Genomic DNA, 15,968 nt, shown 5'->3' with positions numbered 1-15,968 from the left:
ATTTTGATGTTACTGTGTTGAGTTGGTACTGTTGTACGTACAGATAGTACTATATTTTGATACTGTGTTGAGTTGCTACTGTTGTACATACAGATAGTACTATATTTTGATATTACTTGAGTTGAGTTGCTACTGTTGTACATACAGATAGTACTATATTTTGATGTTACTGTGTTGAGTTGGTACTGTTGTACGTACAGATAGTACTATATTTTGATGTTACTGTGTTGAGTTGGTACTGTTGTACGTACAGATAGTACTATATTTTGATGTTACTGTGTTGAGTTGGTACTGCTGTACGTAGAGATAGTACTATATTTTTATGTTACTGTGTTGAGTTGCTACTGTTGTACGTACAGATAGTACTATATTTTGATGTTACTGTGTTGAGTTGCTACTGTTGTACATACAGATAGTACTATATGTTGATGTTACTGGAAATTTTGAAAATAAAATTATCCTTTTGAAAAGTCCATATTCAATGCATACTTTTCTGTGAAGATAACAAAAACCTTTAGGTTTCTTTCCATGCTTGTAATGATATCAAGCTGAGTAAGAGTTGCTGGTTTCTTCATGTTATAATGACAGATATGTTTTTTAAGGTTATAATATAGCTAATGAACAAGAGTAGCCTCTAATATTTGGTGCTTTTTGTTACTAATTTTTAACATTTTTCTAGCATATAAAATTTTTTTTTATTTATATTTTTGTGTTTGTTAACATTTCAAATTAAGTTCTATAAATTCAAATGACGTTAAGTTAGTTAAACTTATTCAAGGTTATTTTCATTTTATTTTACAGAATACCTTGATGTTAAGGCAAGTATTGCTTCAAGAGAGTATAAAACAGGTTCAATTCTTCAACTGGATTGCAAAGTAAAAGGCCCAAGAGCCACATATGTTAGGTGGAACTTTGGTTCTTCTCCAGTACAGAGTAGCAAGCGGTTACAAGTTCTCAGTAACTACACTTTGATTATTCAAAACACTCAACACAATGACAGTGGCATATATAGCTGTATAGCAACTAGCAAACACAATGAAGCTTCCAGTTCTGTCTCAGTCACCATTGAAGGTACTACTATTAAAGTTGTTGTTTTTCATTAATTATACTTTTTTGTAACAGGTTTATTAAAACGAAGCACATACATTGTTGTGATGTGACTTCAAATGGCAAAGCTATTTTTATGCATTCCTATGTATTATTTATATATATATATACAAGTTGCTTAGTGCTTAATTACAAAAAAATGCATTTGCAATTTCTTTTTACATTAATTATTTACATTGGTTGTATTATCAACTTATTGAATGATGTAATTGCTTCATTTAATCATAGCTAGATATCTAAATATGTTAGGATGGGAAGATAAAATATCGAAACCAAATAACTCAATAAAACATGTTTTAATAGATGAAATATTCTCAAGTTCAGCAGGTCTTTGAATTATCTACCTCAAGCAAGACTGTGATAATTTTGAGTGAAGAACATATTCTCTCTCTCTCATTATTAAAAGCATTATTAAAAATAATTGTAAATAATCTATTAATGCTTGTATGATAAGAACATACATGTAAATTAATGCAGTCAGCTGTTTCCATCTGAAATATTTATTGTCCTTTGATCAAATAACTCATTATTTGATTTACTACATTGTAGTTTAACTTTTTATGCAGATTATACTGACTGTAAATTCATAAAGAAATTAATGATTTAGAAATATACATATAACAGAAACAAACTGTTAAGTTTATTGAAACACTTACTGAAATCAAAACTCTGAAATTATAATAAATCATCTGAATTTTAACTTTTTTCTTCCAGATGTCTACATACCTCCCGATTGTATTGACAAACCCCAGTTTGTTGGCTGTAAAACAATAGTCCAAGCCAATTACTGTATGAATCCTTATTATGGCAAATACTGTTGTCGTTCCTGTACGTTGGCAGGACAACTTTCAACCAAGTTTACCTCACCTCGTGTATAGGATTCAGTTTTATGATGCAAAATCTTTTTAGTAACTTTGGCTTGTTCGTTTCCTTTGTTATTCTGATAGAGCTTTTTAACACTTATTTAATTTCCTGGATTGATTGATGAAAGTGCCTTAAGAAGTAAGTGTTTGACTACAAAATGTGTAATACAGATTACATAGTTAAAAGCTTTGAATGAATGTTGCTTAAATGTATTAAAAAAAAAATAGAAAATGGAAAAGTCAATATGGAGTAATTTTATTCTTTGAAAATGGCCATGAATAACAAAAATGAATTAGATATAAAATCTGTTAAACATGCAGCTTAAAGAAGGCAGTTTAATACTTTATTTAACCTAGTAATTTAGATATAACATACTTTTTGTTGTTTCCCCTTGAATTGGAGGTAATTTTTCAATATTTAATGTGTTATATTTATTTTCCTCTCTTTTTAATGCATATGATGGGTCAAATTATTTAGGTTCTTTAAGTGCCAAAAGTTTTATCCTGATTATTAATAACACTTTAGAAAGTTCATTTACTTTAAGAAAATGCTGCTATTCATGCTCCAGAAATAACAATGTTAACTTATGCATTGCTCAGAATTTTAAATTTTAACTCACGACAATATGAACTTAAAATACAATTATTACTTTTATAAAATTTTAAACTACTCGTAAGTATTTAAGAGGCCTTTTGAGGGATGTTGTTTTTTAGTAAATTCTTTTGGGAATGAAACACATTTGCAACTAATTAACTAAGCTAAATGTAAAATAAATACAGATCTAACTATATGCATGGATAAAAGGTACTTTTGAATCTCAGTATAAGTTTGGGTTTTTAATCAATTTGAATGAAACAGTGACATAACAACTTGATGCAGAAAAACAACAACCAAAACTACAGCCTGTCAGTACTGAGAGACTCTTTTCTCACTTAGCTAATTCTGTAATATAACTACATGCTTTTGCCTTTGGATTGTGTATGTTTGTATCCTAACATTTGGCTGTTTCTAAAGTTTATGTCTTTGAAGCTAAAGTCATTATTCTTCATAATCGTTCTCAGTACTACATTTTAGGAGTGAAATTATTCAATACATAGTTTCATATTTTGTAATATTATTGTGAATATGATTTTGTTGTAACTTTCAGGGACATGTTTTAGTAAACAACTCCAGAGACAAACTTTAAAACCACACACAATTTTTAAAACACAAATCATCAGAACCTTTAAAACTTAGTAAGTAATAAAGCAAGATAATAAATTCATATAAAAAGCACCTCTTTGAAGCCTAATTTGCCTTTGTGATTGCATATAAATCCCAGAAGTATAATTACAGTGCAAGAAATAATCTTCAAAGAAGAACTTCCCTTACAAAAATATAAAACTACAGAAACTACAGACTTTAGTTAAACCTTCATCTTTACAAAACATTTATTCAAAATATAATCCAATAAACTGTTACAGCATCAGTCACTAAATGTAAGTGAAAAAAGCAAAACAACAACTTATAATAGAAGTAGAGCAGTATTATATACATATTATACATACAACACATCAGGAGGTTAAACCTCCTTCTACAAAATTAAGATATTAAACAGTCCTTTGTGGCCAATATGATTTATCTGTGTTTTTCTTCAAGTGTGTTAGTAAAAATGTGACCTAATACAAAAAGTCTGGCTATGTAATCTATTAATGTTAGAAACCAAAGGATTATGAAGTCACAGAGACAGCATTGTTGTTAAATGTTGCAGAATACACTTCCATCGTCATTAAACTATTCCTAGCTATTAAAAAAAATAAAACAATGTATCTCTATTGTCTTTATGTTATCACAGAAATATTGTCTAGCTATTAATGTGTACTTGATTTGCTCTGAGCCAAATTTAGCAAGTAATAAATTATTTTATTGAGTAAATAGATGTAGAGGCCAAGTGTTTCTGGTGTATAATACATTTTCTTACTTTGTGTTCACACTATTTATTCATTCAAATGTGTTGTGGATACAGCATTTGTTTTAATGTATTAACAAGCATTTACTGAAAAATATAGAAAAACCACAGTATATGAAAAAAATAGCAATATCATTTGAAAAGAAAAATCTTAATACTGTCTCTTACAAAAATCTTCACTTGCCCTATTTAAACCTCAGACATTTAGTTTGGTGTTCTCCTGACTGTTGAAGTGAGAGTGAGCACCATGGTGAGAGCAAAAGAGCTGTCTGAGGCCTTCAGAAAGAAAACTGTAGCAGCTTATGAGTCTGGTAAGGGATTTAAAAAGATCTCAAAAGATTTTGAAATCAGCCATTCCACTGTAGGGAAAATAGTCAACAAGTGGAGGGCTTTCAAAATAACTGCCAGCATGCCCAGGTCTGGTCGTCCAAGCAAGTTCACCCCAGAGCAGACCGCAAGATGCTAAAAGAGGTCTCCAAACACACTAATATGTCATCACGAGACCGACAGCAGGCTCTGGCTACTGTTGATGTGAAAGTTCATGCCTCTACAATCAGAAAGAGACTGCACAAGTTTAACTTGCATGGGAGGTGTGCAAGGAGAAAGCTTTTGCTCTCTAAGAGAAACATCAAGACCAGACTGAAGTTTGCCAGAGAGAATGTAGACAAAGACCAGGACTTCTGGAATAATGTATTTGGACAGATGAGACCAAAATTGAATTATTTGGACACCAAAACAGAGGGCATGTTTGGCATAAACCAAATACAGCATTCCAGGAAAAGAACCTCATACCAACTGTGAAGGATGGAGGTGGAAGTGTCATGGTTTGGGGCTGCTTTGCTGCAGCAGGACCTGGACAGCTCGCAATCATAGAATCCACCATGAATTCTACTGTGTATCAGAGGGTAATTGAGGATCATGTGAGACTATATGTACGAAAATTAAAGCTGAAGTGGAACTGGATCCTACAACACGACAATGACCCAAAACATACCAGTAAATCCACCAAGGGCTGGCTAAAAACTAAGAAATGGAGAGTCCTGGAATGGCCGAGTCAAAGCCCAGATCTTAATCCCATTGAGATGCTGTGGGGTGACTTGAAATGGGCTGTACATGCAAGAAACCCCTAAAACATCTCACAGCTGAAAGAATTCTGCATTGAGGAGTGGGACAAACTTTCTTCAGACCGATGTCAGAGACTGGTAGATGGCTACAAGAAGCATCTCACTGCAGTTATTTCAGCCAAAGGCATAAACACTAGCTATTAGGGGGTAGGGTGTCCTAACTTTTTCCTCAGTTAGAATATGCATTTTTGTAGATTTACATTTACAGAAGATCTTGAAAAGTATTTTCTTCAGTTTTAATTGTTTAGTTATATTCCTATAATCTCTCAGTATTGTTGAAATTGAGAATAAATATCTATATATCCAAAAATGTTACAAAAAATACAAAGGCTTTCATAGGGTGTCCTAACTTTTTCACATGACTGTATATAAATGTAAATTCACATTTGGTTTATTTTCAGTTTTAACTTTATTTTGAATAGTCTATTTTGATTTCTTCCAGTTTACAACAGGTATAAAGTCAACATAATGCCAACAATATTACACAACGTTTAATATTAGCAAATAAAGATAGAATACCATGGTTAATTCAATGTTGGACCAATATAGCAATCCTATTTTTAACTTGTGGCCCAGTTTTGGACAAAAATATATTGTGTATTGCATGGAAGCTGCCATTTGATTAAATATAAATAGCATGTGAGTCAGGACTTTTTTTTGGTCAATTTTGTGTAAAATAATAGGCCCGGCATGGCCAAGTGGTGAGACGCTCGACGCGCAATCTGAGAGTCGTGGGTTCGAATCCCAGTCACACCAAACATGCTCGCCCTTTTAGCCCTAGAGGCGTTATAATGTGACGGCCAATTCCACTATTCGTTGGTAAAAGAATAGTCCAAGATTTGGTGGTGGGTGGTGATGACTAGCTGCTTTCCCTCTAGTCTGACACTGCTAAATTAGGGACGGCTAACACAGATAGTCCTTGTGTAGCTTCGCACGAAATTCAAAATAAGCAAACAAAACCCCTCTTGTCTTACATTGCTAAATTAGGGAAGGCTAGCACAGGTAACCCTCATGTAACATTGCACGAAATGTAAAACAAATAATCATTTGTGTGCAAAATGTAGCATATTTACTGTTATACATTCACTTTAATATGTGCGTTTGTTTCAGTTTGATGCATGTGACATTTATTGTTGGATGTGTACTGCGCAGTTCTGCCTGATCTATAAATTTATGGAAGATTCTCGAAAGCAAGAACCAACAATATTTAGTTTACGAAAACACTAGTGTGTCTTCGAATATATTTGAACATTCGAGAATCTCGTAATGAATATGTAAACAGATGCATCAAGAGACAGAATAGAATAATATTATTGTTTTATCAGCTACAGTCAGCAGGGGCGTAGCCAAAGGGGGTTGGGGTTAACCCCCCATGGACCCAACCTTTTTAGACAAGTTCAGTTGCCACCTGTGAAGTTTCATAAAGATCTGTTATTGCATGGCAGATAATTTAACACACAACATATGGTCAAATGCAAATTTCTGATTGAACAGTCTTTTAATACAGCAAGTTTTGTCAGAACTAGAGAAATACAATCGAATATCTATGAAAGGCTCAAATGCCTGTTCGTTCTTGCCAGGACATCTACAACACACTTTTGTTCAACTTTAGTATCACGGTGAATGTATAATGAGGCTAGGCCATTCAATTGATCTCTAGTGGTGGTATTTCTCAAATACATTTTGAGTCTTCTGAGAGTTGAAAACAAATGCTCCACTGAGCTCGTTGACACAGGCAGCATGGCAAATACTTTCAACAGTTTAGATATGACTAGGAACATTTCTGCATTGCACATTGCATATGCATCTATGACATTTTTTGGTCTGTTGTTCGCAAGTGATTTATACCAAACCCCAAGTCCACCTACTGCAGCTGGTGAAGTGCTGTCAATGTCAGCCTTGTATATATTGACCAACTCTTTATTTTGGTCACATTGTTGTGCTGTAGGTTCTGACCGTTCTGTGGAAGATCCTGATGGTAGTAGACACATGAAGTTTGTAAGGAGAGTTTTGTGACTGGACAGACAGTCACATATTTGTGAAAGAAAGTGATCAACAAATGGTACAAATACTACAATACGAAAGTACTCCTCAGGGCTAGTGGTTTGTGTGTTAGCACGGTACATCTGTCTTTTTAGCCTGCTTTGGCATTATGATGTCAACTTAAAGCTCACTACACAGAGTTTGAGCCTCACAGAAAATGTTGTTAAATTCATTCACAGTATTATTTCTGAGTGAACGGATTAAATCTTCCACTATTTCTGCATGATGCATCGCAGCACCTAAATCAATGTTCTTTTGCTGCAGTAAGTTGCACAGAGGTAAACTAAAGGAAAACAATTTAGCAATGGTAAGTAGAGTGATGTTGAATTCTGCCTGTGTTATAGAACACAACAATTGATTGGCTTGCATGGCAGAATCTCTGTCTTGCCAATCTGATATGGTTTCAAGGGCATCTGCAACTGCATGAATTAATTCTAGAAAGACAATGACTGAGTCATGCCTCTCAATCCACTGGGTTGGGCAGAGACCTTTCAAACTTTTTTTTTTAGATTCAGGTGCTTTATTCTCCACCAAAAGAGCCAAAACTTAATTTCGTTTGGGTGTATTGAGAAAGTTTTCAATGCTAAAAATTACTCCCATGCAATTTAGCACAGGAACTTCTTTACAAGCATCAGAAATTGCACTGCAGTGTACATAGGGTGCAAGTGGAAATTTATCAGTTATGTGTCTCTGGACACCATTGAATTTCCCACTCTTAGAGGCAGCACCATCGTACCCTTGTCCTCGCAGGTAAGCCATGTCAATACCATATTTTGTCAGATTGGTGATGATAACATCAACCAAGTTTCTGCCTGTCACATCATAAACAGGTATAAATTGCAAAAAATCTTCTCTCATTGCAACAGAGTTATCATTGCCATGCACAGCGAAAACTGTTCAATGCCTGAAATATCTGTTGTTTCATCAGCTAATATTGAGAAACACTTTGCAGCATTAACCCTGTTGACCAAAGCATCAAGAACATGAGTATTACAGGAAATGATGATTTCATTTTGAAGTTGAGGACTCAGATACATAGCATTTCTCTTTTTACTCTTAAGGCTTGCTGAAAGTTTGACATCACCCTTTGCCCTGTAGCACAAAATTGCCCGAAAATTCCCATCATTATTGATGGGCTCCTGATCAGTTTAACCAACAAACATTGGACCAGAATCATATTTTCCCCTCAAAGCTAAACCCTGTCTCCGACACAGCAATACAGTATCAATAATAGGTATTAAATATTGCTGGTTCGGTTCAATTTCTTACTTATAAGTTGCATCAACCTGCAAGTGCACAGATGAACTTGTGTTTACGAACTGTAGAAAATTGTTAGCTTTTTCTTTGCTGTCTTAGTGGTACTGTTTCAATTCATGTGCCTTGAAGTCTTCAACAGCCTTCTTCCAGTTTGTGTATGGAAATTTCACTAGTTGTCCCAATTTCTGGCTTCCAACACCAGCACCATCAGGAGCAAAAAGACAGCAGTACTTGCAGAAAGCACCCTTTGCATGTTGACTGTAGAGTAGCCATCTCCACTGTGAAAGCCAACGATGCTGAAAACACAGCTTTCTTGGACCACACTGGGGAAAACATAATCACTCCCTGGCTTCCAGGCATTCTCAAGGAGGCATTTTTTGGTTTCAGCGTTTATCTAAAAGAGACAGAAAGACAGTTCTAATTAAGTTATTTTGCACATAGGAAAGTTTATTATGAGAGTACAATAACCTCGAAGAGAAAGGCTTAGAGCTGTACTTCACAAAGCAGACCTAACATCCTGTGGCTGTAGGCCTACAATCACTAGCAGCAATGAGTCTAAAACTCATCAGTGTGCTTGCATGATTTTTAATACAAAATTAATATTATGAGGAGTCGACTTACCCGCTTACCAATGCTGACATCATCAGAAATGTAATTTCCAATGTCCCAGACTGGACCTAAGATGGTAGTGGCAGCATTGGTAGAAGGCCACGGTGATGACTTTCACAATTCTGATTCAACCTGATTGGCTGCAGAAGATTAATAAGGTTCAGCCTCATGAATGGGTTTAAAGAACCCATGCAGTGTCTTTTGCTTTTCAGACTTAACATGGTGAATGATTGTTTATTGCAACTTCTGTTTGTCAACGTCACATTAACAGTACCATTGGCGCCATCTATAGTGAATAGATGGTTAGTGCCATGGTGCTGCCAGCCTGCCACGGTGTCACCCGCTGTTTATTTGTGAAGTTAATTCTTGAAATCCAGGGAATCTGAACATACACTGTCCATGATATTTGAATACAGATTATAGACACTATACATATATTTTGCACTCTTCTGAGTGACTCTATATTTTATATGTTGATGACAGGACTGTAGGCCTACTTTGCTGGGCCTGATAACTTTAAGTTATGTATTATATATATAGGCCTATATATTTATTTATGATTAAAAAAATAAGAGAAACACCTCAGTGTGCCTTTCTGAAATTTGCCGAAAAGGTGGTGTCAGAATGCATAATTCAGGCTTTTCTTTTATGTTTTTTATTAAACAATTTCCCAAGGGGGCATGTCCCTGCCCCCCTCCCCTAGCATGGCTTCGCACCTGCGGCGCTTGTATCAAGCACTCAAACTAAAAAAGAACCCCCCAATGGCCATACATATGGCTACGCCCCTGACAGTCAGTATCTCGGAAGATATAATTATGATTAACGCTTATTAATCGGAAAAAACTACAGAATTGGATCAGGAACATTTATAGATTTCGATAATCAAAAACAGTTCACCTTCTGGGATTTAACTTTAGATATTAGTATTTCTACAAGGACGTTGAATATCTATCTTGTACTCTGGAAAGTAAGCTTGTAAACAGCGTTAGGCCAAACAAGAATAGGGCTAGATAGTATTTCCATCAAGTGAAATATATCGGTGTATCAACATAAAAGTAATTTGAGCCTCGTGGATCTTTACCGTAGATAAAATATTTAGTTCCAGACTAGACAAGAGACTGAATATTGCTTGTGAGTTTGTAAACTTTTTGTATTTTAACCAATATTTGTAATAACCGTTATTATAAATTGTATTGTTGTTTGTATATTAAAACATATTTGTATTAAGAAAGAAAATTGTGTGTGTCAATTTTGTTGACAAATATTATAATTTTTTTACAAATTAACATTTAATTAACTTCCAAATTCATAACATAATAAGTCGGAGAGTGGTCAGAGATAAATTATAATACGTAACAGAAACTGAGAGCTACTTTTGTCAGGTCAAATGGTGAGTTTCACCGTAACTATTATAACACACCCTCTGTCTTAAAATAAAGGAAGTATTTTCTGGTATTACGTCGGTTTCCCCTCAGGTAGGTATACTTGATAGGTACTTAGGTTAATTTATAATTTTGTTCCCCAAAGATGTACGAAAAATAACCAGGGACAGTCAGAAACTATTGTTTCTCTTCACCCCACACGAGGCAAGAATAAATTAGTCAACTTATCACGAAGATAAATAAGTGAATTAGAGTGGCCTGGTTGTAAATCAAGAGCGTTGTCACTAATGACCTTGAAGGCGGCAGATTTATGTATCTAATTGAGGAGCGTCGGGAAACAGCTGAGAAGTAGGCCGGCGAGCCGGAGAGAAAACGAAGGGAAAAGGTTCAGCACAACATTCACAAGCGTCCGAAGAATTACATGATGTAAATATTGTTGAAGTGAAGGGAGCAAAGAAGTCCAAACACCGTACTCCGACATAATTAAGACTCATGAAATGGATTAACTAGACTTTACACATTTAAAATTTAGGAACTAAAGTGACGGACCTCTTTTCAGGGCTGGGATCTATAGATCCTATGAAACGGAACTTTTACTGTGGGGGAAAACGGGAATACCCTGAGAAAACCCACTTTCACTGGTGGGGCGCCGAATAAAGGCCCTGACCGTGCCCGGAAGAAGTGCTGTAAGGAAAGAAAAATATAAAGATTAATTACAAGAGACATACAGTAGTACTTACAAAAACAAAGCAAATGATAATAATAAACAAAGGTTGCAACTAGGATGCATTTAAAACTAAGACGAATGTTGTGAAGGGCTTGGCGGATCATCTGTGATGCATAGGTCTGATTTTAGCTTGGGCGAAGGAGGATAGATGAGGAAATTCTTGTTTCTGGGCAGAGTGTTTCTAATCTGGAGTTCTTTCTGTGCTAACTTGCTGGATGCTCTCGTGAATCGCATGTCTCCAGGATACTTGGTTTCTTGATGAATCATGGCTGTGTTTGCTTGAGAAACAGCGTCTGCTGTTTGGACATTATCGGTCGAAGCAGAGGTTTCACAAGTTTTAGTCTCTTCAGTGGTGGTTTAGGTGCTCTGGGATATTTTGTTACCGAAATCTGTTTGGGTACACTTATCGGATGATTGATTTATAGCTTGTGGAGGATCGATGGGCGGAGTGGATATTACGTTAGGTTGCAAGACAGGTTCAAGTTGCTTAGGTGTCCTTAGTTTGGTTGGGGGCGTTCGGCACTAAAATGAAAGATGTGATAGTAACAGCCATTCCGTAGAATGGTATCGGCAATATGTTTACTGGGTGTTACAATTTTCATGAAGTTGGTAGCTTGTTGAGAGGATTTCGAGTAAATCCGGTGCACGGCGTATATCACGGGCTTGGTTTGGTTTTCAACGGCGCATTTGATTTCACTTGGTTGAATGGAATGGTGTACTCCTCTCAGAAAAACAGTGAACAGGTTAGTAGGGCTCTTGGTGGGTGTACATCTAATTTTAATAGGGGTATTCCATGGCTCACAAAAGCAGGATAAGTCTTCAGGCGTTGACGGCTGGAGCGTGCGTGCTCAAAAATACAAAGCTCTACCACAGTGCCATCTCGTGTCCTCCGTGAATACAAAATGTTGAGTCATCATGATCTGAAGTTCGTATGCCATTTGCTGTTGTGATCGACCAATGACCCCAGTTCATCTGCTACTTTAACATAATAAAACTTACACATGCCTTATCAATCAGTCTATAACAGTGACAATTAATTAATTTAAAAACTGACGTATGTATAATCGTTGATAAAGGTATAGTCGTAGCGGTACCGAACAGTGACCCCTGTAATATATTGTAATTGTGCAGTATTGATTAATTGAATTCAAGATAATATTCCTGAACAGTTAGGAGGTTCAAATTAATTACTTTATTTCTTTTTACTTTTCAAACACTGACTGTCATTTTTCTCAGATCTGTTACATTTGTTTTATACTTATATGTCATATGAGAGGATTTTAATAATAATGACAAAAATAGAAAAATACATATTATCAAATAAGACTTTTTACATTCATGGATCTATATATTTTTATATATAATTACGTATATAATTTTAATTAATAACCTTTTATTTCAATTATACATTATTTAATTTCTTGAACTAGTCCTACCGGAGCATTCTGTCAACAATTAAAAATGTAAACGATTAGAATGGGCCAATAAAGAGATGTGTTAGTCCATGTAAAGGTTAATGTTAAGTGAAATTTCTATTGGACTAATATTGTTTGGCAGGCAATACTAGACCAACACCTGCCCAACCTTGGTCTGCTATATGTCAGCATAAAATGTAAATTTTAGTTTCTAAACAGGATGAACTGTGTTGCAACAAACACTTTTAATTGAGAATGCATTTGGTACCCTAAGTGCCTAACCCTAACTCAATTCTGTGAGTGACTAGGGTTACAGAAACTTACTAGTTCTGTTGACTGACTCTTTATATTAAGATTAAAAGATTGGATGAAATGAAAAACAAAAAAAAACTATCAATTAACAAGTAAGAAACATACGACAAGCTTGTTTTTCGTCTTCCAAGCCATTTATTATCATAGTGCTACTAATGTGAAAGCTTAACAAATATAACATCACTCACCACTTTCTCACGTCTTCTACAGAAATCCTTGTAATCCTCAATATTTAAAATTTAACATAATTCAAAATAATTCTATTTTCATATAAAATATTCTGAAAAAAGCTTTATTTCAAACTTTTAACATCAATGTGAATAAAATTAGCACATTTTCATAGACATTTTGTTCTTATACCTGAAACGTTTTATATCTAAACCCTGAAAATGTTATTAAAATATCAATTTTTTTTTCTTTAGCTAAACTTTGTTAAAATAAACTTCAATGATGTAATTTATTTTTCAAATAAGTTATAACTAAGTTCTCGACTTTAAAAAAAAAATCTAACATACTATCAAGGCTACTTTACACACCCATCACTGTGAAAAGTCAAAATTTAAGCCAACCTGTTACTTTGCAGGAAATAACCAATTTTTTATTGTCTTATGAAACCAAGTTTGACTTTTCCAAATCGTAAATAAATTTGAATTCACTCGTCTTATATTATTCAGAATTTCATATAAAAAATCAAAAACCCATATCCTCTCGATTCCCCAAATAACCCTTTAAAATGCAATGAAAATACCTATTACCCTTTATTCCTGAAAAGATAACCCTTCCACCTTCGAAATCATTCTAGCTAGTTACTTTTGAACCTTTTCTTATGAGTCGAAATCCTTTCTCCAGTAATAGTATTCTAAGCGAGGACTAACTGGTGATTTTTTTGCAATGAGTGTATATATATATATATATATATCAGGGGTGTGTGGTAATTTGTTCTCATGAGGAAGAGAAACCATAAAAGTTGGATTATAAAATTAAAAAAAAAGGTACAAGCGGCCAATAAAGATAACATTAATTACATGTAGTCATTAATCATATTTAAATCAAGTACTTCTAATTAAAGATAACAAGACATATTTGGCTGCTTTATTTATATATTAAATTCCTTTTCCTTACCTTTTGGGCCCGACATGGCCAAGGGTGTTAAGGCGTTCGACGCGTAATACAAGGGTCGGGGTTCGAATCCCGCTCGCATCAAACACGCTTGCCCTTTCAGCAATAGAGGCGTTATAATGTGATGGTCAATCCCGCTATTCGTTGGTAAAAGGGTAACCCAAGAGTTGGCGGTGGGTGATGATGACTAGCTGCCTTTCCTCTTGTCTTACACTGCTAAATTAGGGACGGCTAGCGCAGATAGGCCTTGTGTAGCTTTGTGCGAAATTCAAAAGCAAATATTTAGCGCAGCTTTCAAAAGTATAACATCATGCGCGATCTTTACGAGGTTACCTCTACTATACGAACGTTGTTAGAAGAATACAATTTTTGCATGTTCCTATACATTATTCACAGCCCATCAATAACCCGTGATGAATAATTTCATGTTTAAATTAATTATCAGTTTTGCGCGTGGGTAACACAAGCTTATATATCGAAACAAATTAATCCAGGACACTTCAAGCTAATGTTTTTTTTTAAATTTCGCGCAAACCTACTGAAGAGCTATCTGCGCTAGCCGTCCGTAATTTAACAGTGTAAGACTAGAGAGAAGGCAGCTAGTCATCACCACTCACCGCCAACTTTTGGGCTACTCTTTTACCAACGAATAGTGGGATTAACCGGCACGTTATAACGTCCCCATGGCTCAAAGGGTGAGCATGTTTAGTCCGACGAGGATTCGAACCCGCGACCTTTAGATTAGGAGGCCATGCCTGGCCTTTTATAAAACAGTAATTACAAATCGCTAACTTACTTATAAATTATTTATCGTCTCATTCCGAAACCATGGGCATTGATATAGAGTTGGTTCCCCGTTTGCTACTATAACAACCTCCACTCTTCTGGTAAGGCTTTTCACAAGATTTTGAAACATGGCTGCAAGGTTTTGCACAAGAGCATTAGTGAGGTCGGGCGAGAAGGCCTGGCTCGCAGTCGGCTTTCCAATTGATCCCAAAGGTGTTCGATAGAGTTGAGGTCAGGGCTCTGTGCAGGCCAGTCAAGTTCTTCCACACCAACCTAGGCAAACCATGTCTTCATAGAGCTCGCTTTATGCATAGGGGCATTGTCATGGTGAAACAAAAAAGGGCCTTCCCCAAGCTGTTACCACAAAGTTGAAAGCACACAATTCTCTAGAATGTCATTGTATACTGTAACGTTAAGATTTCCCTTCACTGGAACTAAAGAGCCTAGCCAAAACCATGAAAAACAGCCCCTGATCATGATTCCTCTTCCACAAAACTTTACAGTTAGCACCATGCATTCAGACAGATAGCATTTTCCTGGCATCTGTCAAACCCAGATTCGTCTGTCATACTGCCAGATAGTGAAGCGTGATTCATCACTCCAGAGAAAGCATTTTTACTGCTCAAGAGTTCAGAGGTGGTGTGTTTACACCACTCCTGCTGAGCTTGACATTGCTCATGATGACCTTAGGCTTGTGTGCGACTGCTTGGCCATAAAATTAATTTTATAAAGCTCCCGAGGAACATTTCTTGTAATGATGTTGCCTCCAGAGGCAGTTTGAAACTCGGTAGTGAGTGTTACAACTGTTGACAGACTTTACGCGCTACACGCTTCAGTACTTGGAGGTCCCGCTCTTTGAGCTTGTGTGGCCTATTGTTACTTAAAAACGTTTCCACTTCACAATGACAGCACTTACAGTTGACCAGAACAGCTCTAACAGGGCAGATATTTGACGAACTGACTTGTTGGAAAGGTGGCATCCTGTGACAGTGCCACGTTGAAAACCAATGATTTCTTCATACCACCTATTTTACTGTTAGTGTTTGTCTATGGAGATTGCGTGGCTGTATGCTTGATTTTATGCACTTGTTAGTGCAGTAATGGGTGTAACTGAAATAGCCGAACCTACTAATTAGAAAGAGTGTCCGCATACTTTTGGTCATGTAGTGTATATAATCACGGATTATCTGCTATAGCCTTCTTTAATTGGGCAGTGATAGACAACTAAAAATACCAATACCTGGAAATCATTGTATACCTTTTACCAATTAATAC

General features: G+C 35.7%; 1 protein-coding gene across 1 annotated transcript in view; it reads left to right on the top strand.

Annotated features, from left to right (window-relative positions):
• Positions 1-2,214, top strand: part of LOC143229313 (papilin-like) — a 114,254-nt gene extending 112,040 nt beyond the window's left edge. The window contains exons 33-34 of the mRNA XM_076461487.1: positions 802-1,071; positions 1,822-2,214. Coding sequence (XP_076317602.1) covers positions 802-1,071; positions 1,822-1,985 — 434 coding nt within the window. The 3' untranslated portion in view covers positions 1,986-2,214. The remainder of the gene's footprint in view (positions 1-801; positions 1,072-1,821) is intronic.
• The last annotated feature ends 13,754 nt before the right edge of the window (positions 2,215-15,968 follow it).

The sequence above is a fragment of the Tachypleus tridentatus genome, chromosome 1, assembly GCF_004210375.1.
Source record: "Tachypleus tridentatus isolate NWPU-2018 chromosome 1, ASM421037v1, whole genome shotgun sequence".
Classification (NCBI taxonomy): domain Eukaryota; kingdom Metazoa; phylum Arthropoda; class Merostomata; order Xiphosura; family Limulidae; genus Tachypleus; species Tachypleus tridentatus.
Note: the sequence above shows the minus strand (reverse complement) of the source record. Positions and strands in the feature narration are given on the sequence as shown.